Source organism: Micromys minutus (genome assembly GCF_963924665.1).
Source record: "Micromys minutus genome assembly, chromosome: 19".
NCBI classification, from domain to species: domain Eukaryota; kingdom Metazoa; phylum Chordata; class Mammalia; order Rodentia; family Muridae; genus Micromys; species Micromys minutus.
The window spans coordinates 33,492,831-33,517,186 of record NC_137954.1 but is presented as its reverse complement, the minus strand read 5'-3'; the positions used below and the strand labels follow the sequence as shown (position 1 = coordinate 33,517,186).

Genomic DNA, 24,356 nt, shown 5'->3' with positions numbered 1-24,356 from the left:
GCAGAGCGCCATTTTTGTGTAACTTTATGTAAGACTTTGAGGTTTTAGTCTTTCTCACCTTTGCAGGACTGCCTGTATGTGTTTGTTTATCGGCCCAGTGGCTAGTCTGTATGTACATGTGCCTAACTATGGGTGGCACCCGTGTGCCAGCATTTGCCTGGGAACCTGATGGCAGCTGCTTGACTAGTATCCTTCATCTTGAGTGAATAAAGTATGTCTTAACTAAGACTTCTTGATTCCATTTCAACCTCCCTGGCCTCCTATGACCTTCTTTCTTTCTTGGCATCAGAGCTTGGACCTCACACTAGTCTACTGCAAGCTCCTGTTACCACAATGTTTTACCTTACTTCTGGCCCATAATAATAGAGCCAGGGACCACAGACTGAAAGCTTGGAATTATGAGCCAAAAAAAGTCTTTATTCAAGTTCTCAGGTACTTTTGCTAACATAATAGAGAGGTTGGCTAACACAGATGGGGCTCTTGTCCAGAGGCAATGGGGAAAAAGCAACAGATAAAGGAACAGATAATAGCATGTGGATCAAAAATCATACCAGAAAGAAAATTCCCCTTGGCTATTCTCCACTCAAGGCTCAGCTCACTTTCCCTCTTCCTTAGGAGAGGGCTGCTGGGAGTTAAATTAGTGGGACCTGGATGTCTGACCTTTGGGATTAAAGACTAGGTTATAAGTGTGGATACTGGGAGCTTAGGAGAGCAGAGTTGATCCAATAAAGAAAGAGTCTTTTGTGTGGACTCCAACTGCCAATAATCCTTTCTGTTGGAAATGCTGAGATGAATGAGAGGCCCAATGGAAAAGTTTCTTGTTGGTGACACATTCTCCATTACTTGTCTTTCACTACCTTACAAACTTCTCCAGCATTGATGGACTGAGGAATCTCTGAGTTTCTGCTCATGATTCTATGCCATAATGTGCTCTGGGTAATTCTAACGCTGCCATGCCTGGAGGTTACTCTTGTGGCCGTTCTAGTAGCTCGAGCTGTGTAATCTAAACTGAGCTTCTACACATTTGGTCATGAGTGCTCCCGTTTGGCCTGGCCTGCCCCTATGGTTCCTGTTATAAAATGATTTGTCTCAGATTCCTTACAATATAGTTGTGAGTTCCAATGGCTGAGAGAGAGCTTTCTGGTCTTTGGGGCCTCTGTTTGGATGCTCCATGCAGACACTGTTTAAGCTGGCCAACTAGATCACACATGCAGTGCAGAAGGGGGAGGGTGGGTCGTTCCATATCACAAAAAGATATCAAGCTTGACAGTTAGTATGGCTTCTCCAAAACTTATGAAAAGTTGAGCATGTTTCTGTAGTCCCATTCCATACCTACAAGGGGGTGGAAGGTAGAGACAGAAAAATCCATGTAATTTGGGGGACAGCCAGTGTGGCTTCCACAGCAGAAAAAACAGAGACTTTAGCTCTAAACAGATGAAAAATGAAGACCAACACTTAAGGTTTTCCTCTGACTTTTACATGTATAATGTCTCCCCTTCCCATGGGTCTACTTTTTTGATGGGGGAAACAGGCAAATTACAATGCAGAAGAGCATGGTTCTCTGGGTAGAAAGTGATCTGCAGCCATCTTTGGAAATTACCTGTCACATGATCAAGGCTGACGAAAGAACATCGGGATCATGAGTAGTTGTGTTATAGTGTACATATTGTCTGACCCTTAATTTTTCCCAGTGTGACAAGATGAACAATGAATGTTTCATTTTAAAGGAAGAATCATATGATTCTAATAAACACCTCTCACTAATGCAAGCTTAAAAGTCAGCAGCTCTGCCATACAGTGGCGTTTTATAAACTTTATTTATTTTTAAGACTTAATTTAGTGAATGTATATGTGTGTGTGTTTCTGTGAGTGTATGCAATCTGTATGCTCCAGTACCTAAGAAGGCCAGAAGAAGGTATCAGATTTCCTAGAGCTAAAGTTACAGGCAGTTGTGAGCCATCAGATGTAGGTGCTGTGAAATGAACTCGGGTCCTCTGGGAGAGCAGCAAGTGCTCTTAACTGCTGAGATATCTAAAGCTATTTTAGTAAGTTGTAAATAAGGTCAGTGAAGCCCCAAGAAGGACTTTAATATGCTCACTCTGCTGAACAGACAACCATAATAAATTTCGCTGGCCATCTGCTTAAATTGGAATGGTAGGTTAGCTTACATATGGCCTGTCACTTTTATTTGAGAAAGCAAATGGAAGAATAAAATCTACAAGTATTTCAAGTGGAAATAACACAACCCCAGGACACATGGGATACTTCATGAGAATCTTATCACTCTGATAACAACAACAAAAAAAAAGGATAGAAATGCAATAGGGACACAAACTGATGTTTTAACTTCATGGATGGCCAGATTATAAATTATAATCCTAAGTACTGGGCGATATTATCACTCTTTCACAGATGAGCCGTCGGTGTCTCTGCGAGGCAACTGACTCACTTTAGAAAGTGAGGATTCAACTTGAGATTCCCCCTTGTCCTGGCTTGTTTTCAATGTTTACTCCAATTCACGCGTATTTTTACAAATGCATTAAGTTTACACATTTCATTTAGGCTCCTTTGAAAACATAATTGTTTCCTAAACACTTCCCATTTCCACACTTTTCAGTCATGGTTTAGTGACTGTGTGGTGTCATAAGGCATGTTTGGTATGTTGTACCAAAATTTACCATTGTCGGGGTATGAACATATAGGATACTCAGATTAGGGCTTAAGACTCTGAACTAGATAAAATTCGGTTTAAAAAATTGTTACAGAGATTTTTAACAATTTTGTGGATCACTTATGTCTTTCTTTTGCCCCCTTCGTTATTTTTCTTCAACTTGTATTTATTAACATGATTCGACCTGCTTGGATAATTGGCAGCGATTAAATACATGGAATGAGCCATGTACTTTTATGCATTTGATGTCTTCATTCACCGCAACCAAACCCCCTTTGTATATTCCAAGAGGGGTTCTTTGCCAGGAACAAAACTGTTTGCCCCAAAAAAGAGTATTTTCTGAATGACCATGTAGGGATTGCTTAGAAGTAGCAGGGCCTTTCGGAGAGGGACCTACATGCACACCCCAACTCTGACCAGTAGATGGCTCTATTTCATTCACCCTCCACTGCAGGTTCCTCCTGAATGGGAACACTGGAAAACCTGTGAGTGGGAGGTGTCCCTTTTGTCCTCCCACCCATCACATACCTGGCCTCTCCTCCCTCCTGTCACCTAGTTTCCTATTCACTGCCTAGGGGAAATCGGGACAAGTGATTTGGGTTTAAATGCATTCCATGCTTCACAAAGTGGGAGCTGGTGGTGGCTGCAAGCAATCTATCTACCTAGAGCTGAAAGTGAAGCCTCCTTTTCTTTAAATAGCAGCATGCTCACAACTAGAGGCCATATTAAGTGAGTCATAACAATTAATTACATCCAGGGAGGCGAGAAGACGGGATTTAATGCTCTAATGCGATTTGAATTTAGGCTGTTAGCCCATCCCTCTGCTATTAAAACAAAATCCTTCTTTTTTTCTTTTCCTGTGAAAGTATCTGCAACTAAGGATGGTTTCAAAGCTCATCTGAAGACATCCTTGGCAACTGAAGATTCCTATTTTAGCTGCCTGAGGGGTTTCATGTGTGCGTTTGGAGTTGCTAGATCTTATTAAATGAAGTGCATCTCTTTCAATTTGGGGATGCATTTAAAAAGAAGTAGGAGACAGGGAAGACATATTGCATCAGGGATTTCCTAGGTGGTAAAGGACTCAGGGGAACTAGTTATTAGGGAAAGGGGAGGGAGGCTCTTATCTGAAACTGACAGGGACCATATCAGCAAAGCTGAAAGGTGTTTTTCCATATAGAATGAACATTTTTTGTTTGTTTTATTCTTAGGTTTTCAAGAAAGGTTCAGAGCATGTATCTGGGACCTGGAAAAGGCTGAGAAAGTCCAAGTTAATGGGAGAACATTGTGGTATATGGTGAGATAGAGACCAGCTTGTGTCATCTCCTGGCTTTTCCTTTGGCTCAGTGGGACACCTGAAGTCTTAGGTTTCTCTGAGATTCAAATCCTGAAACGTTGGGGTCTGAATATCAGCCGTGTTCCTCAGATGGCAGTGTGTACCTTGGGAAATGGGACTTCTGTCCAGTTGAGAAGTAGACTCTGGAATACTTTGTTTTGTGGACAGCAATCCTCCTGTGCCGGATAAGGAAGAGGAACTGCTTGTCTCAGGCCAGGAGCTGACGGATTTCGCATGGGCTGTGCGAAGTCTCCTACCTGTTCTGTTGAGCTCTGGACAGTGCTTGGTAGTAGTTTGGGTCCGTGTTTTTCCTTTGCCCCTCTCTGTATTTGCTCTGCCTCATAAGCTCTACCAAAGGTCTTGTTCCCACCCTCTTCCTCAGCTCTGAAGACACAACTTTTCAACCCTGTCGTGCTTCCCTGGAACCCCTGTCTCAGACGGGTTTGTTTCCCGTCAAGAACTTCCTCCTTCATGCCACCCAAGTGCATTGGCGAAGCCAGTCTCTGGCCTTGTGGCCTGGACAGGTGACCCAGTTTCAACAGATGTCGTTTGTCTCACTGACACTTTGGGGATAGTAACACTTCTCACGCTGAGGGTCCTAGGGAATGGGAGCCGGCTTGCACCATGCTTGCTGAAGGTTAGCGCTTGCCTGAGAACCCCCAGGGCCGGGAGCTCAGTATGGTGGCCCCTTTAGCACCTGGAAGATCTGGAGATGGTTGCTCATTGGTGACCTCTATGTCCTCTCTCTTAAGGATCTCAGATCCGTTATCCAGCACAGGGTCCCGCAGCATGCAGATGCCTCTCGGCTTTGCATCTTAAGGATGTACTTCTCTGCCTTTCTCTGTACACCAGCTCTTTTGCTTTTCTTCCCAACGTTCACTACCAGCAGGTCTTTCCTCCATCACCACTATCTCTCCCATGTAATAGAAGCTCAGCAGAGGGGTGTACTCTTGTCCTTTACTGAGCACCACTGTACCCCCAGAACTTAGTGAAGCAGGTGGAGCGTAACTCAGTTAACCCAAGGGATCGAAGCTTTTCCATGCATTTCCCAACTGATTCAGAGACCCTTCTGAATGAAACCCCTAGGGGAGGGGCATTACTATCTTTTTTTTTTTTTTTTTTTTTTCATCAGGCCCTCTCTTCCTGGGCCACTTTGTGCCTTCTCCCAGATCCGGTACCAACTTAGGGGCTTGACCAGCTTCTAGCCTCTCCAGGGTTTGCAGGACACCGGGGTCTAAGGGGGTACAGACTCCACATCCCCGGTCGCCGGTCCCCCCCCCCCCCCCCCGGCAGAAGACCGCCCGGGCATGCTCAGACCGCGCAGGTCCGGGCGGCAGCGGGGGGAGGAGGGAGCGGCCGCGGCGCTGGGGCCCGGGCGGAGCTGCGCAATCGTCTGAGCTGCGCACCGACTGGCGGCCGGAGCGGAGCCCACAAGTTGCCGGCAGCGGAGCGCCACCTCGTCCCGCTCTCAGCCCCTGCGCCCACCGGGCTGTGGCCGGCACCAGGACGCTCAGCCTGCAGACGCTGACCCCAGATGTGACAGCGGGACCGCAGCTCCCTCTCCTTCCGGGCGCAACCCACAGAGTCTCGCCAGCATCTCCTCTGCCAAAACCCCACGGCTGGAAGATGTGGCAGCCGGCTACTGAGCGCCTGCAGGTAAGGGGCACCCGAGAGGCCCTGGGGCCAGCCTGGAAGAGGAGGTGCTGGGTTGAAGTAGCCACGGTGATGCTTTGGCTCATTTTCAGGGATTTACACCCCCATTACACCCCTCCCTAAGACCCCTTATCTCCACAATCCTGTAAGATTCATCTATGGGAACTGGATGTTTGTGTGTTCAACCCAGAGCTCTGAACCCATCCAGGATCACTAGGTGATGAAATTGATTAAGGGGCTGCCTCCAGCCTTACAACTTTTGGCCTGGAGGTGTTGGTGCGCATGTTGATATAAATAACCTTAGAGTTTCTGAACAGCATTAAAGATTGCACTCCACTGACACAATTTACTGGTCTGGGGTTAGGATATTTGAATTCAGATCTCCCTCCTCTCCCCTCTTTTTTTTTTTTTTTTTTTTTTTTGTCTCTAGGAAAAGACAGACCAAATGATTTGTGAAAGCATGCATTTGCCAATATAATTTGGAAATGTCAAGCTTGGTTTGGCTTGGTGGCGGTATGCGACATATTTTCTTTTTCCCTTATTCATTGGCACTCTCTCCCCTTCATGGCCCCGAAATCCAAGCTTCTGCAGATATTTGAAAGTCAAAAGTTAATTTCCACCAGGAATGATGATGTTTCCACTCATCCCACTAAAAGTTTTTCATTGCTGTCCCCTGACATGTCACAGGGTCTTTGATTTAGTTTCTGAAACTAGGGAGCTGGGAAAGGAAGGTAATACAAGAAAGAGGGGAGTTTCCCCAGACAGGACTCATTCGGTGACACTTTGGTCCTTGGGATGGCCCTGGCTGGAAGGTTTGATAACTGTCATTTGCTAGCAAATCTTCTCCAGGGAACAGCAACCTTTCTCTAAATCCTCTAGCTGGACTTTTGGCAGAGTCAGGGCTACGCTGCTGTGGAGTAAACTTTGAAGAAGTGTTTAAGTAGTAACGTACAGCAGACTGAGTGTTGTCTGGAGACTTAGGTTAGAGAGGCCAGGATCCTGGTTGACTTGGGAGGGTTCTCAGAGAGCATTCCTAGCTCTAAACACAGACAGCCCCTCAAATCCTTACCAAAGCCAACTCTGCCTTTATCCACAATGTTATCCTGCAGGGGGCACTGCATTTTGTAGAGCCAGATTGCTCTCACCCCCCCCCCCCACACACAAAGCCCTTCCCAATAGTCTTCAGGGCTGCAGCTTGGGGAGAGCATGTTCCCACTTACAGAGAGACCTGGATTCTAGGCCAATTCCTTCAGGTCTCAAAAAGATTAAATCAACCCCCTTGGCTGGCTTTGGAGATGACGACGTGGTGCCCAGTCTTCTGACCCCCTCTCTAGTTTATTAAGAGAACATCTGAGTATCCCTGGGGCAACTGGCACAAGGTAATCTAAGTGTATTTTGTAAATGGTATCAGATGTCAGTGGTGCATTTGAACAAATTCTCTCTTGAGAATGGGTCCAGTTTCTCTCTTGGTTCAAGGCCTGAATTCGATTCCAGAGAATCAGAGTGAGTGAGTAGGTGGTGGTTGCCATCCAAGTGTGAGAATAAGTCTTGGAAGCCTTTTAGAGTTGTGGTCACAGATCCTCAAGGTGTATTGCCTGGGCTCCTCTAAAATATTTGTAGATTTTCATCTGTTAAAATGATTCTTCCTGGCACATTTCATTTCTCTCAGCTTTGCAACACATGACCCTTTGCAGGCCAGTCATCTGGCGTTAATCCCCTGTGGATATTGTTCCTTGACTGACATGTTTCCTTGTCCTTCTGGTAAACACACACATGTATTTTGTTGTGAACATCTTAATTTGGGTATGCTATGAGTGTGTTTTATTTCAAGGGGCCAGGTTCAAAGAGCCTGGATTTTAGGTTTTGAAAAGATGTAAACAGGGTTTATCACTGTGTAACAGCCAAGCTCTGTTGCAGGTGTTTAACTGCAAGCCAGTACCGCTGCGTGGCTCCAAATTTAAAAATTGACCTCAAGTTTTGAGATTCCTAAAAGCAAGCCAAACTGGGAGCATGCTCCTTCCTCTCATGGCTTCTTCCCAAGGTGCTCCTGCATTCTTCTTAAAGACATATAGTTTATGCATTTTTGCTTCAGGGAGAGGAAGGAAGCTCTTGAGGCTGAGTTGGTGAGAGGGCTGCTTGTAATCCGTTATTGATGCTCCTTGCCTCGGTGCCTCTGTCAGATGGTTATCCTTGTAGTGTCTCTTCTGTCTGAGAAGGCTCTCAAGACCTTGTGGTTCTCCAGGTACAGTCATACGGATATAATAGATTCTGGTTCTGATGTGTTTCCATGCCCGGATACAAAGGCATGGGCAGGGCAGTGGAGGTGGTATTGGGTGGGGAAGTTACCAGTGAGCCCTGCTTTGTAGCAGCACCTAAACCTCACTTTCTGCTCACAGATTTCTTCAACCTTGTCCTATAAACTCACCCCATTTTCTCCCTCACTGATTTTCAATACAAACATTTTGAGAGGAGCCAGAGCACAGGAAAGACTTTAAGGAAGCATTTCCCGAACTTCACAACTGGACCAGGCCATCCACCAGTTGTATAAACACCTAGACACAGAAGAGATGCAGGAGCAGACAACAGCATCTTTTCTTACTTGATTTTTATCAGTTCCCACTGGAAAGCTCAGAGGGTCTGGGAATGTGGCCCAACTTCCCTGAGCCCAGACGTTCACCCTCTGACTGACTGTCTTTTCAGTGAATGCAGCTAGGGTTTAGGAGCCCAGGGAACCTTTCATCAGACTTAATTATTATTATCATTATTATCTACTTGTTAACAAAACAACAACTACAACAAAATGCTACTGCTATTTTCTGATTTGAAATTTAGTTCCTTGACCTAAATCCGATCCAGGCGAATGGACCTGTGGCCCTGGGCAGGGCTGAGCTGAGTAGTTTCTCATTCAGTCACAAGAACTGTGGCCACTTCATCTGCTCCCTTGAATGTTAAAACTGCTGTGTTGTACTTGAGTTCCTTCCTGGGCGCTTCTGCCATTAAACATATAATGGGATCAAAAGGGACATGGAGACTCAAGTGGCCACCCCAGTTTTGTTAAATGTAAATATGAATTCTCCCCCTTTTACTTTCTCCTCTGCAGAGTTGACTTTATTTTCCTCGCAGAGACTCACAAAAGCTATAGATTTTTAAAGAGGCTATTTGAGGCAAGCTCTTTTCAGACAAGTAGAGGGGACTTTCTTTCAGTAGAAAAGGCTAAGTCTTATTTTTTTTCCCTCAAATGGAGATTTTACTTCACTTTTGGTACTTCAAAATCTACCTGAGTTTTCCAGTGGATTTAATGATTGCTTCTCAAACAAAACCAGGGAAGAGTGTTCTAATCATGAGTTACAACTGACATGTAAGTCCTCAGAGGAGAGGAAGTTGATTCAAACAAGACTTTCAAGAGAAAAGAAGCTCACAAATGTAAGAATAGAGAGGAACTTGCTCATAACAATGAATGGCAGATAAGTTCTAGCAAATTCTGTGACTGTATATATAGCATCTTCCCACAAAATGCTCTGCAAAGGTTTCAGCCGAATCATTTCTGGAAGATCACACTTCTTCCATGTTCATCCCTACATCTGCGTTTTCTTTGCTTAAGATTGGAAGCCTTTCTTTGTGTCTTTGTTCTCACTTTAGCCAGTGCCTGTGCCTTGGATAAAATAAGGAATCACAGAGCGAAAGCCATGGCTGCCGGACTTGACTTTTGGTTTCCTGTCAAATGTCTGGCTGGTAAAGAGGTTGAAATTTGTATTAGAGACCTTTGTCGGTGCTATGACAGTGTAGCTGGTAGAAGCAACTTAATAGAGAGTTCCACTTGGTTCCTGGTTTGAGGGAGTCCAGTCTACTGTGTCAGAGAAGGTGTGTCGGCTCAGCAGGGTCCACGGTGGGGACACATGCTTCTGGGATTCTCTACCTTTCATACCTCAGAGAGGCAGCAAACAGAGAGAGGATAGGAAGAGGGGTGCAGACTCACCGCTCAGTGGCCTGCTTCTTCTAGCTAGGCCCTCACCTCTCACAGTGGAGCCAGTAGTTGGGGACCAAGCATCCAAAGGCATGAACCTGTGGAGGAGGGGCATTTCACATCTAAACTGTGACCAAAGTTTTCCACTAAAATGTTGCTTGAGTGATTAAGAGGGAAGGAGTATATTGTTCCCCAGGATTGTTTTGTACTTACTCTGCTGAGTGATGCCTCCTGTATTGCTTTCCTGATGCTGAGTGGATTGTTCCAGATTGATTTCTCTGTTATCATGGTGGTTTCCCTTGTTCCCTGAGATGCAATACTGACAAACCCTCTATCACAGCGGTTGGAAACATTAGACCTGGCTCATCAGGCAGACTGAAGGCTTAGGCAGTTGGACACTTTGCCAGGCCAACCAAACTGACAACAGGAACACAGATGAGAGTGGGGAGGGACAGCAGCCCATTTGTCCAGCGCATGTTCTCTCTATGTGGCGCTACACTGAGTTTTATATGAATTATCTGGATCATTTATTTCCCGTAGCCATTTTAATTTCCATTTTATAGATAAAGAAATGAGAGGCCAGAGAATCGAGTTATCTAGTCTGACTTTGAACTCACTCTGTAGCTCAGGCTAGTCCCAGGTTTGTGATCCTCTTGCTGAAGGTTTCTGGATACCGAGGGTATCAGCCTTTACACCAGCCTGGGCTGTTCTCACATTTTCAATTGTAGAAATGTGGTTTTTCATATTAATCCAGGGTTCCCTGAAGTTTGATGATCAGGTCTTTGAGGAAAATCAGTACTTGATCACATGATACCTGGGATTCCCAAGTCTCCTTGGAGAGGCTTTTCCAATGGAGCACATTGAATTTATCTAACCTGGAGGCTTTAAGTCAAACTCAGTTACCATGGCAGTCTGCCTGAGTTCAGGAAAGACATAGGCAAGGGGAATGAAGAGAGGTTGGAAAGACCCAGAGTTTATGCTTCAGGTAAGAAGCCCCTTCTTAGAGGTCCTGCCTTCCCACCAAATCCATCCTAAATTTTGCAATTTTTGCACCTCTTATTGTGAAGCACAAAGCTGGAGTGGTCATGAACCAGTGACTTCCCCTCTCCCAGATTTCAGGTGCTGTTTTATATCATTAGCTTTCCCCATGCCTGTCAGCAAAATCCCCACTAAGTGATTTGCGAAACACAGAGATTGGAAGACTTCCTCCCCTCTAGCTTCCCATTGCCTAATGGCCACTTCTTGTTGACCATCCCGGTTTACCTTCCATCGTTGGGCAACCTTTGCATTTTGTTTGATGTTCTGGATTATCTCTCTCCAGCCCCTTCCCTGAACACTGACTCTATTCTGCCTTGTTTTTTAGCCCTGGAGGAGAGTCAGGTGGATCCACTCTGCAGCCCTGAAGCCACTAGAAGTCAGTCTGTCTTCCACAGAACTGGAGTGTGACTCCCCAAATAGCAGTGAGACAGGGCCACCTTACTGGCCATCAAATAAAATGAGCTCAGAGGTTCTGAATGGCTACAGTGTGCCTCTGGGTCCCCAGGGAGGGACACAGATCTAAACAGAGACGCCATAGAAGGAGAACAGGAAGAAATAGTTGAGGTATTTGTCTAGAGTCTTCTTCAAAGTCCAACATAATTACCATCATCTTATGTTAACTAAAACCCAGTTTGGTAGGTAAGTAGTGATAAAACACCATTGTATGTTCACCAGGCCTGAGGACTGACAAGGGAGATGTCATAGAAGAGGGGAGACAGAGTTACTTCATAATTTTGGTACCTTTCAGTAGTACTTCAGTGTCTCACTACATGTTTAATGACCCATCCCCCCCCTCTGCAATCTTCTGTTTGCTTTGCCATCTCACCTTGATAAGGGGCCCTTCTCATCAATAATGTTATTGAGCAGTTTGTTCCAGAAATCAGGCATCATTTGGCTAAAATGTAACCAAAGATGTAACCTGTTTCTTTAGAAATAACTTTGATTTAGTTGTTTGCTAATAAAGCTGTAGTTTGGACTCTGAATGTGTACTCGCATGTGCTTGTTCATGTGTGTACGGGTATATGTGTGCACATGTGTACAAGCAGGGCAACCTTGGGAGCTGTTTCTTAGGAGCTGTCACCCTGAGGGTGGTTTTATGCTTTTGTTTTGTTTTGTTTTGTTTTGTTTTGTTTTTTTCTGAGACAGAGTCTCATTGGCTGGGTGCTAATCCAGTGTACAAAGCTGGTTAACCAGTGAGCCCCAGGGCTACAACCATCTCCACCTTCCCAGTATTGTGATTAAAAGCACACGCTTGATTAAAAACAAACTTGGATTCTGCTGCTTAGGTGGCAAGAACTTCCCCAACTGCACTGTTTGGTGCAGCCCCATTGTTTAGTCTTATAACTTCTCTGAGTTTTGTGTTCTCTATCTATTGCTCAGAAGTAGGTGCTTGGACGCCGTCCTGGAATATCTGATACCCTCACTGGGCAGAAGTGTGTTTCTCAAGGCTGATGTCCTGTATTCTCTCCCATTTGCCATGATCGGACATGCATGTAACAGAAGGTGGGTAGGAAAAGCTTCTAGAAAGGACAGATATCATCATATACTCTGGAGGACTCAGTTTTTGTCTCCAACATAAACTCAGTAGTATTTTGTCTCGTGGTGTGGGTTGCAACTTTCACTGTTTCTGAGAGTTCTGGCTTCCTTAGTGAGAAGCTTTGTGGATGTTGTAAAAAATTCAGTGGTTGGGTGTCATTAGGGAAGCTCTTTCAGGCTTGTACAGTGGAAAAGTGTGAGCCATTGTGTAGTCATCCTCACAGTTGGGAGCGGAGAACATGGGTCCAGTGTTCAGCTTTGCCACTCTCTCAAACACTTCTGAGAGTGAGGGTAGTGTTGGGGGCTGGGTTGTGTGTCAGAAGAAAGTCACAAGCTCTGTAACCCTGGCGCCTGGGGTCTCTATTTTGGAGGAGCCTGGCTGTGAGTGTCTTGGAGATGAGCTTGTGTTAAGGGACTGCTCCATCCTTGGTTTCTGCCATGCCACAAACATACATAGGGACATTTACCATGACTCTTAGAAAGTCCTGTTTATTATGGGGGTTGACATCTGTGTCTCTAGGAGAACTTTTTAGCTCCTCAAGGAATTCTAATAGTTCCCAAATCAATACTTGCTCTCATTTATCTGTACCTGCTCTCAGTTATTCACAGCTGGAAGAATACAGCTTCTTGGTGCTCTCAGGGATACAGTCGCCCAAAATAAAAGTAAAAAAACAGATTGAGGGCAGGAGTTTGTGAGTGATCATTGCATTTCCTGCCCATTGCAATTAATGTTGGGAGACAATAAAAGTAGTAGTATCTATTTGTTACAAACTTATGTTCATAGGCAACGGTCATTATTAATGATGATAATGGTAACAGCAACCAGTTGTTTATATAACATTAAGTGTATCAGTTTCTTTGTGTGGCTATGATAAAATGCCATGGCCAGAAGCAAATTATAGAAGAAGGAATTATTTTGGTTTATGGTTCGGGGTGATATAATGGTTGGGAAGTGACTTGAGGTGCTAGCATTTCTCCCTTTCTGTCTTCTTCATGGTCTGGGCATAAGTGTCATGGCTGGCATCTCAGTAGCCGTATTGTGATTCTGCAACAACAAAAAATAAAGCTAAAATAAAGCCATAACTGTAAGGAGCTTCACTGGTGAGAAGGAAAGAGTTTGGATAGTTAAACAGCTACCCAGGAGAATTATATTGAAGTGTACCACCTCCTTTCATCATTTAAGCATGAATGTTATATTATTGTTTATGTCTTTGACACAGTGAACAGGGGACCAAAATTCAGGTTCAAACTAAGGTCCCCACATCTTACTGTTATAGGCTAAACTGTGTCTTCTCGACAGTTGTGTTAAAACTTTAACCTCTGATACCTGCAAATGTGACCTTATTTAAAAAAACAAAAGTAGATGCAATCAGGTGAAGATGAAACCAGACTGTGTTATCATGGGACCAATGGCTGTTGTCCTGGTAAGGACAGATTTATAGGAGTGGGGGCAGCACTTGAAGATGGAGGAGGTAGAGGGTGGTATTCTGCTGTTACAAGCCAAGGAATGTCAAGGATTGGTAGGAAATACCAGCAACTAGGTGAGTTCAGGAGACATTCTGCCCTGAAGTCTTGGATGGAGCATGGTTGGCTAACATCTCTAGCCTTTTAGCTTTCTAAACTGTGAGGGGATAAGTAGTGTTGTTTCCAGCTGGCTAGTTTGTAGAATCTCCTTGAGTGCTAGGAAGCTTCTGTGAGTGTAAGCCTGCCACTTTCTCTGTTTGTTCATACGAGCCTACCAATTTGCATGTCCCTAGATGTCATGTGCTGGGTCACAGTGAGTCTCCTCTGATCAGCTACTTTAACTTTGATAACAGTGGAAGTCTAACTCACTCTAGAATAGTTTCCCATTGACTAATCATAGGCAATCTGTATTCCTTCTTCTATTCTCTTCTGATCAACCTTCTGCAATAGGACTGACTACCTTGAACTTGACAAGTGCTTTGTTCCTGAAGGCGGGGAGTCTGGGAAATGACAGGAATTTCCTTTGCTATGATGAAGACAATGAATCTCAATATTAGAAAAGACTGTGTTATGGTATCGATTTGAGGTAGAGCCAGTTGGAATTTCTCCAGTGAACTGGGTTCAAGTAGGATTTAGAATCTTGTTTCAAGAGTGCCTGGTAGACCCGGATAGTTGAACTCTGCTATTTGCCTCTTTACGATTGGGAAAGCAGGCCAGTGGCTCAGGGCACACACCTTTCACCCTGACCTCATTGTATTCTTGAACCTATTTACTGGTTGATTATATCTGGTTTTATATTTTTTATATTGTCTTATTTGGTCCCTGCATCTATTAATTTGAAGAAAAATTTGTTTTAAGACAGAAATAAATGTACCAGGAGTCAGAAGATACTCCTTCCGGTCAAGTTCATCTTTGAGGTTTAGCCTAAAACCTTCAGATCTTTTAGCCATGAGAGACACAGACATTTTTCATTCATAGGCAGTGAAGGCAAGGCATCGGTATTGCTGTCTAGTTGTCTTTTGGCCTCTGTTTCTTCAAGGAGTAAATATTGTCTTGGCTTTTATTCTTGTTTTCAGAAGCAGGTATTGCCTGTTTGTGTAGGGATGGGGGGAAATTGAACAGTCAGTGGGAGCAAGACATGTCACACTGCCACTTACCCTTTATGAGCCATGATTCTTATCACTATAAACCAGCAGGAATCAACTGAAGGAAAGGTTTATTTTTACCTGTGGTTTCACCTCTTCACGAGGTTCCCTTCCCAAGCAGTTCACTCTGCCCAGCCTGGTCCTTCTGTCCTGGGTGGATACAGTTGACCACCCCGGCATGTTCTGTTACTCCACTGCCCAGCAAAAGCACAACTCCAAATCCTGGTAGCTTATCAAGCAGGTTTATATATTAAATTCTCAATCCACAGCTCTCTACACAACAAGCTTACATTCAAACTGCCCTTCTATATGAGATAAAAAGACCCATAGAAACTCTTAAAATATTTATATTTACCTGTTACCAATTAAGACCACCTGAATCTAGATCCTCCTTATTTGGCTCCATCTTGATTCCTCCCGGAATCTCTCTTTTTCTCCTCCTCTTCTGTTTTCCTTGCCTTTTCCCCACCTACCTCCCCACTGTCCAATCATGTATCATAACCTTAACATCAACCCTTCCCCCTTTTGAGAGGTCTTTACTTTTCTAGTTTGCTCCCTTTAGTGCTGGGGTACAATTCTGTGGTGGGGCGGGGCTGTGATTTGTCTAGTCATTCCTTTGTGTGGGAGTACTTAGGGTATCTAGATGTTCTTTTATATTTTCTACTTCAATCAGTGTTGCAAGAATTTCTCCATATTGGGCTACCTTGAACTACCGTTCAAGGGTAGAAGGCTTTACTAATATGGATGGAGCCTGGGTTTGGGCAACAGGACTTCAAGGCCATTGGAATGTTGTATAAATGGAACCATTACTGCAATCCAGTGGATGAACATTACATCACCTACAAAATCCTTGAGTTAGAGATTCTATAGGGTAACGACAAATACATAATAACTAATTGGACTGCATACAAATTTTAGAAAAAGTGTTCTTTTTAAAAGATACTGGTGAGAGAACAAAAAAAATAAGAGAAAATATTTGCTTGTCATACATAATAAACGACTTGGAATCTGGATATTTAAAAAAATACTTTGTCAGGACTCAATAATAGGGTAAATAAATCCATTACAATAGGCATATTGTTTGTACAAAGAAACATGGCTGGCAGATAAGTATGGGAAAAGATGTTCAATACCATGAATCCCTAGGGAAATGAAAATTGAAGTCACAAGGAGGTATGATACCTGAATAACCAAAATTATGAAGGCTTTTACCAGGGCCAGAGCGAATGCTCAGTGGGTAAAGATGCATGCCTTCAAGCCTGACATCCTGGGTTACATCCCCAGAACCCACACCTGTAAGTTGTCTTCTGTCCTCTACATGCATCTTGTGCACTCCCTCACTCCCACCCCAAATAAGGAGATAAAACACAAACCAAATACACAAGATGGAGCATGGGTAAGGGTGTGGACGAATCAGAACTCTCCACTGTGGTGGTGGGAAGGTCAAGAGAGTAGCATTGTCTAAGAATGGACAGAGAGCAAGGATGATAAGGGTCTTGAGGAAGTTTAGGAGTAACAACGTGTTCATGTCTTGATTATAGTGGTCGTTTTCCTGGATGTAAGGTTGTAAGCAAGCGTTTGTGGTAGCTATTGAAGGTGCTAGCAATATATTTTCCATTTTCTCTACATCCTGAATCCTGAAAATTCTCTGTGCCTTCCATTTTCTTCACAGTGGAAATTCGGACTTTAGCCTAGAATCTGAACAATTAACTCTGGGTTGGTTTTGTTGTTGTTGTTATCGTTTCTTTCACTATTTTTTTCATGTTCTCTACTTTGAAAATGTCTCTTCACTTAATTATTGAATTGACTTTTTAAAAGTTCCTTTTATTTATTTATTTTGTCAAAGACTTATTCTGTAGCTCATGATTGTCCAATTTTTGGTACTGTACCTTCTCAGCCCATCCCGTTCTCCCATTTCCACTCCAAGTGCTGGGACTACAGGAATGTGCCATCACACTGGGACTAAATGACATTTTTAGACCCATTCTTGTTTATCTGAAGATCTTAGGGTAAAACCTGTGGTTGGACAAGACATCTAGATGAAAGGTAGAAATCTAGATCTGGAGTCTTACTAATCCTTCATTTTTCGTGGCCGTGCCTCTCATTCAAGCTCCATGCTCATGTGACGGGCTCTTCTTCCTACGGTTCTGGTTTTCTGAGCTGGCTCAGTTTTCAGGGACACGTTAAATCTTTGTATCCCAGTGCGCAGCTCCAGTCCGGTTGTCTATAGACACAGAATGTATTGCTGGTGCAAGGGTACACTGCTATTGCCCTATGGCACTCTGGGCTATCATCCCCAGTTTTATTTTGTTGTTGTTTTTCTCCCAGGATAAGAAGCACAAGAAATAGATCAACAAAATCATGTGTGGCTTTGGATTTTTAACTTGTGAATCAAAGTAATATGCCTAACTGACTGAAGGGCTGGAATCCTTGAGAAATAACTCAGGAGAATGGGAGCTGTAGCAGAGATAGGATGGGGCAACTAGATCAGCAGCCATTGACCCACAATGAAAAGCAGCCACATAAATGAATTTAAGTCAAATGTTTAAACATGTTCCTCCCATAGAGGAAGATTTGAGGCATTACACTCAATCTTTCTTCCACTTGAGGCAATAAGACCCTAAGCAATATGTAAAGAGGCCAGACATCGGATTGTGCAATCTGGAGCCATGGTGACATGACAGAGTCACTGTTTTTAATTAACTGGAAGAGAAACACAGCTAGATGTCTGCTATAGAGCTGCTTGCAGAATGGTAGGTGTTTGCTCTTAACTATATTTCCTTTGGAGTGCAGACAAGAGTCAGTCTTCTTCCTCCATAATGGCTGCAGGGAGCTAACTCAGGCTGTCAGACTTGGGTACAAAAACTTTTACCTGCTGAACCATCCCTCTGGTCCAGGTCAAAGCCTTTTTAATGAGATAGATTGAGAAGGATAAAAAATGAGTAAGAAAGTAGGGACAGGGAACAAAGGCAAGTTGAGGGCTTAATGGCTGTGTACCCATTGGCAGGATGAAACAGAAGGGTCATGGGGACCACAGGCTTACCTGTCATTGGATCTTGAACATGTAGAGCTTAGAGTGAGAAGGCATAAGTTAAATGAAAGTCTTGTCCTTTCATATGTCAAGCACAGCCATCCCAGCTCTTACCTACTCATAGACTAAAAGCTTGTAGACCTTCTAGCTGGTTTGGGCCAGCATTAAACTTCACATAAAGATTCTAGAGATTGGACTGATATATTAAACAGCCTACAAAGCTACAATTGGAGACAAATGTGAAATGGCAAGATTTGTTTGTGTCACAGACTGTTGACCATGAGAGGATGGTGGGGTCTTGGGTGAGGCTCCCATACTTGCACACCTTCCCTGCCTACTCACAGGGCCTCTGCTTTATGTTTGTGTATATATTTTCTCAACCTGAAAATGAGAATAATGATGTTTAGCTCTTGGCTCCTATGAATGTTAGCTGGAGTATATGGTCTGCAAAGAGCAACGTGTAGTCTCTACTATACCACTGGGCTCAATAAATTCTAACATAGCTCCAAGGATAAACACAGGATAGAAACACAACTTTAAGTCAAGTAGAGAATAGATATTTGGTGGTTCCCATGGTGCTTGAGTTCAGCGAGTTGCTCACATGGATCTTACTGCAAAGAATCTAGAATCTGAACAAGTTTTGGAAGCCATGTGTAAAGCGAACCAAGTCTGGTTACATATGACAGAACTTCTTCTGGTTTTAGAGGCAAGTCGTCTATATGTTTCTAAGAGAGAATCCAGATCCTTAACAGGGGGGATTTTCAAAGCCCTGGGAGCCTCAGTACAGAACCTGGACTCCTTGAGTTGATAATATGTGAACTTGAGATTTGAATCCTGCTTGCAGAAATGCTGCCACTGGCTCTTTCTGTATTTATAAAAAATTTACAATTTGTTTCTGGGGTTGAAAAATGCCATATACAGCAAGTTGGATTTTCTGATTCTCCTGAAGATAGGAAGGTTGGGGACAGGCTTGTTCTTTCCTTTAGTAGAGTAGTGCATGGAGCCTCCAGATTGTGTTTTGTTAGGTTACACAGCCTGTTGGTCCTTGTAGATTCATGAGCTGGGAAGCTGATATAGTTCAACTTTTTTACTTTATGGCTTTAAAGATGAACTTTGGGTTGACTTGGAATTGAAGTCACGGCCAGATTGCTTGCTCTCCTGAGTTAAGAAAGTGGGAACTTAGACAGCTTGCTTTATCATCATCATTGCTCAATAAAATCCACCCGCATAGTCCCTGCTTCCCTGGGGACATGTATGATTAGAGTTTGTATGACTGGAATGGGGTCACTCAACCAGCTTGCTTCCCTTGGGCAAGCACTGGCACAGATCCAGAAGTGTGGCTACTCATCAGATTTTCTAAACCAAATAAATAAATAAATAAATAAATAAATAAATAAATAAATAAATAAACAAACACATAAATACATAAATAAATAAAGCCCAGGAAGGGGTTTTGTAAGCAGAAAGAAGTAAGTGGCTACTTTTAACTAGACAGAGACCACTTTCTTTGTTTACCATCTACAGCCAGGGTATTTGGCTCATCTGGGGGTGATGCCAAACAGTGGAATAGAGGAATTATTAGAAAGGAGACCTCCAAAGGCAAGTGGGTGGCTGTTTATTTGATGGGTTTCAACATGTACACTATCAGCTCATGCAGAGCCATTCAAGTGATACTTCAGAAAACCTAAAGTGGAAGACATTCTTGAGGTTGCCATTCCTTCATATCCAGAAAATTCCTGTCTTCATTGATAGCATTTTGAAGACATTTTCTGGTTGTACTGGGAGATTCTTTGGTTCTATGTTGACTTAGCTTCACCAACACCCATTGCTAAGTAAGTTTACATCATATTTTTAGCAAACAATGTATCTAGAGTTAACTCAAAAAGTGTCATGAATGCTGCAGCAATGAATTAGACCTCTTGCCCTCAACCGATCTTCTTGTCATATAGATAGGCCTTTTTTAATCTGGAAGTTTCCATGATCTGTTTGAGATGGATGAACTGTCTGATTGTACTTTTGAAACAGTTTTTTTCTCCTTAAATCTTTATTTTACAGTAAAATATAAACTATATTAACATTTCTTAAATGATTACAAATGCCAGTCACACTCAAATCTATCATCTTTCTCTATGCTGACCAACTATGCTTCTGATTTTCATACTCTGTTGTTGTCACTGTGGTAAAATATCACAAATAAAGGCAATTTAAAAGATTATTTTTGTTTATAGTTTCAGACAGTTAGGTGCCCCTAATGGTGCATGATGCTAGAAGCCAGAAGCTGAATAATCACATCTCACCTAAACACGGGCAGCAGAGAGAGAACAGAGGTGGGAGAAGGCTATAAACTGTCCGGGTTCATCTCCAGTGACACACTTCCTCTAGGAAGGCTCCACATTCTGAAGAGTTTCATAATCTCCCCAACAGTGGACAACTAGGGACCAAGCATTTCGAATACATGAGCCTGTCGGAGATGTTTTTCATTCAAACCATAATACCATATATCTATATTATTATTGGGTCTATTTTCCCAAAGTGGCTCTAAAATCTGGAAAATCTTCTGAAATATTTAATGCCCAAGCCTCTTGTTACAAGAACTTAATGAAAGGTTAGGGTTGTCTAGAGAATACAAAGTCCTAGATCATATACAAATCCAAACTACAAATGTGCATTGTATCCTTCCACAGTTCTGAGAAGGGTAACTTTGGATTCATACAGCATAAAATCATTTTGGAATAATTGTGAGTAAAAGATAAACATGCCATCAAAACAAGATCAGAATTAAATTCCTCAAACATTAGTCATATAACATAGGAGGTTTTTAGTCACATTTGAAACTTAAAAGTTACAATTAAAATTATGAAGTGGGCTGATAGGTTTGGTCTCTGAGTGTCCTGGTAGCTCAATCAAGATAAACAAGAAAAGATATTTAGTCTTTCTACAAAGTGTATGAGTTCAGGTTAGCTCACACAGAGCCTCCTCTCTAAAGGACAGTATCACAAGGTTCTTTTTTTCACTTTCTCTGTGTCTAGTGTTTGTATGTTTCATACTGGGATTAGATTTAGAGCCTCACATATGTGAAGTTATGTCCCCTGTGTGTCAGTAGGTTCTTGGGAGATGGTGTCCCTCAGAATTGGGTGATAGTATTAATTGTGGTTTTTACCAAAAGCATCCTTAGGAGTTAGAAAATAAATAATCCCATAGAAACATGGAGATGCTTATTTTTTTTTCACTTTCTTTTTTTTTAAACAACTTAATTTTACAAAACAAAGATAAATGTACAGATTTTAAACATTGTTGTTTAAAATTATACATTTTTGTCAATACTGTTTTATCAGATAATAAAATAATTTTTACATAAAACTATGTGAATATATTTTTTAGTCGGTACTTGATTTTTTTCAAGGCCTTGACAGTAGGCATTAAAAACCTAATAGTTACCATGAGCGTAAAGTACATGCAAAACAAAATGCAACATGGAAATAGTAAAAGTCTTCTTGTTTTGTAAATATATATATATATATATATATATATATATATATATATATTTGTTTTATTTCTTGGACTTCATACAGTCTGTGAGTTCTTTCTGGGGGAGTACAAGCCTCTGGGGTTAGCATCCCAATATAAGTGACTGCATATTATGTCTGTTCTTTTGTGAGTGGGTTATCTCACTCAGGATGATATTCTCTAGATGCAACCATTTTCTTAAGAATTTGGTTAAGTCATTGTTTCTGGTGGCTGAGTAGTATTCCATTGTGTAAATGTACCACAATTTTTGTATACATTCATCTTCTGGAGGACATCTGGGTTCTTTCCAGCTTCTGGCTATTATAAATAGAGCCGCAATGAACATTGTGGTGCATATATCTTTGTTGTGTATTAAAGTGTCTCTGGGGTATATGCCCAGAAGTGGAATAGCTGGGTCTTCAGGTAGTACTATATCCAATTTTCTGAGGTATCGCCAGACTGATTTCCAGAGTGGTTGTATTAGTTTGCAAACCCACCAACAGTGGAGAAGTGTTCCTCTTTCTTTTCAGCCTCTCCAGCATCTGCTGTCATTTGATTTTTGGATCTTGGCCAATCTGACTGGTGTAAGGTGGAATCTCAGGGTTGTTTTGATTTGCATTTCCCTGATGGCTAAGGAGCACTTCCTCCTCAGATGTTTCTCAGCCATTCGGTGTTCCTCAACTGAGAACATTTTGTTTAGCTCTTTACCCCATTTTTTAATAGGGTTATTTGATTCTCTGGTGTCTAGCTTTTTGAGTTCCTTGTATACATTGGATATTAGGCCTCTATCTGATGTGGTGTTGGTAAAGATCTTTTCCCATTCTGTTGGTTGCCGTTTTGTTTTCTTGAGAATGTCCTTAGCCTTACAGAAACTTTGCAATCTCATTAAGTCCCATTTGTTAATCTTTGACCTTAGAGCTTGAGCCATTGGTGTTTTGTTCAGGAAATTTTCTCCTGTGCCTATGTGTTCTAAGGTTTTCCCTACTTTCTCATCTAATAGTTTCAGTGTATCTGGTTTAATGTGGAGATCTTTGATCCACTTACACTTGAGCTTTGTACAAGGAGATAAGAAAGAAGCTATTTTCATTCTTTTGCATGCTGAGTGCCAGTTGGACCAGCACCATTTGTTGAATAGGCTGTCCTTGTTCCATTGAATGTTTACTGCTCCTTTGTCAAAAATTGGGTGACCATGTACATGAGGGCTCATTTCTGGATTTTCTATTCTATTCCATTGATCCACATGCCTATTTCTGTACCAGTACCATGCAGTTTTCAGCACAATTGCCTTGTAATATAGCTTGAGGTCAGGGATAGTGATTCCCGCAGATGCTTTTTTTGTTGTTGAGGATGGATTTGGCTATTCTAGGTCTTTTGTTATTCCATATGAAATTGCACATTGATCTTTCTAGTTCCATGAAGAACTGGGTTGGAATTTTGATGGGGATTGCATTGAATCTGTAGATTGCTTTTGGTAGGATGGCCATTTTTAAGATGTTGATCTTTCCAATCCATGAGCATGGGAGATCTTTCCATTTTCTGAGATCCTCCTCAATTTCTTTCTTTAGAGGTTTGAAGTTATTGTCGTACAGTTCTTTCACTTGCTTAGTTAGAGTCACACCAAGGTATTTCATAGTTTTTGTGACGATTGTGAAGGGTACCTTTTCCCTAATTTCTTTCTCCACATGTTTGTCCTTTGAGTATAGGAAGGCTACTGATTTGTTCGAGTTAATTTTGTATCCAGCCACTTTGCTGAACTTGTTTATCAGCTGTAGAAGTTCTCTGGTGGAATTTTTGGGGTCACTCAAGTACACGATCATGTCATCGGCAAAGAGTGATGTTTTTATCTCTTCCTTTCCGATTTGTATCCCCTTGATCTCCTTTTGCTGTCTAATTGCTCCAGCCAGGACTTCCAGTACTATGTTGAATAGGTAGGGGGAGAGTGGGCAGCCTTGTCGAGTCTGTGATTTTAGTGGGAGTGCTTCAAGTTTCTCGCCATTAAGTTTGATGTTGGCTGTTGGTTTGCTGTATATTGATTTTATTATGTTTAGGTATGGACCTTTGATTCCTGTTCTTTCTGGGACTTTTAATATGAAGGGGTGTTGGATTTTGTCAAATGCTTTCTCAGCATCTAGTGAGATGACCATGTGATTTTGATCTTTGAGTTTGTTTATATGGTGGATTACATTGATGGATTTCCTTATATTAAACCATCCCTGCATCCCAGGGATGAAGCCTACTTGGTCATGATGAATCATCGTTTTAATGTGTTCTTGGATTCGGTTTGCAAGGATTTTGTTGAGTATTTTTGCATCAATGTTCATAAGTGAGATTGGTCTGAAGTTCTCTTTCCTTGTAGGGTCTTTGTGTGGTTTAGGTACGAGGTTTATTGTAGCCTCAAAAAATGCGTTAGGTAGTATTCCATCTGATTCTATCTTTTGGAATAGTTTGGAGAGTATTGGTGTTATATCCCCAATAAATGCTGGATAAAATTCTGCACTGAACCCATCTGGACCTGGGCTTTTTTGGTTGGGAGACTTTTGATGACTTCTTCTATTTCTTTAGGTGTTATAGGGTTATTTAGATGGTTTACTTGGTCCTGGTTTAACTTTGGGACCTTGTATCTGTCTAGGAATTCGTCCATTTCCTCCAGATTTTCCAATTTTGTGGAGTATAAGTTTTTGTAGTAGGATCTGATGATTTCTTGAATTTCCTCAGTTTCAGTTGTTATGTCCCCACTTTCCTTTCTGATGTTGTTAATTTGTATACTCTCTCTTTGCCCTCTAGTTAGTCTTGCTAGGGGTTTATCAATCTTGTTGATTTTCTCAAAGAACCAACTCTTGGTTTTGTTGATTTTTTTCAATGCTTCTTTTTGATTCTATTTGGTCTATTTCTGCCCTAATTTTGATTATTTCTTGCCGTCTACTCTTTTTGGGTATATCTGCTTTCTTCTGTTCTCGGGCTTTTAGCTGTGCTGTCAGGTTGCTGATGTAAGCTCTCTCCAGTTTCTTTTTGAA

At 42.2% G+C, this 24,356-nt stretch overlaps 1 protein-coding gene across 1 annotated transcript in view; it reads left to right on the top strand.

Annotated features, from left to right (window-relative positions):
* The first annotated feature begins 5,452 nt into the window (after positions 1–5,452).
* The window catches only part of PID1 (phosphotyrosine interaction domain containing 1), a 208,942-nt gene continuing 190,038 nt past the window's right edge, over positions 5,453–24,356 (top strand). Inside the window, exon 1 of the mRNA XM_080933442.1 lies at positions 5,453–5,660. Within this exon, the coding sequence (XP_080789568.1) occupies positions 5,631–5,660 (30 nt within the window). The 5' untranslated portion in view covers positions 5,453–5,630. The remainder of the gene's footprint in view (positions 5,661–24,356) is intronic.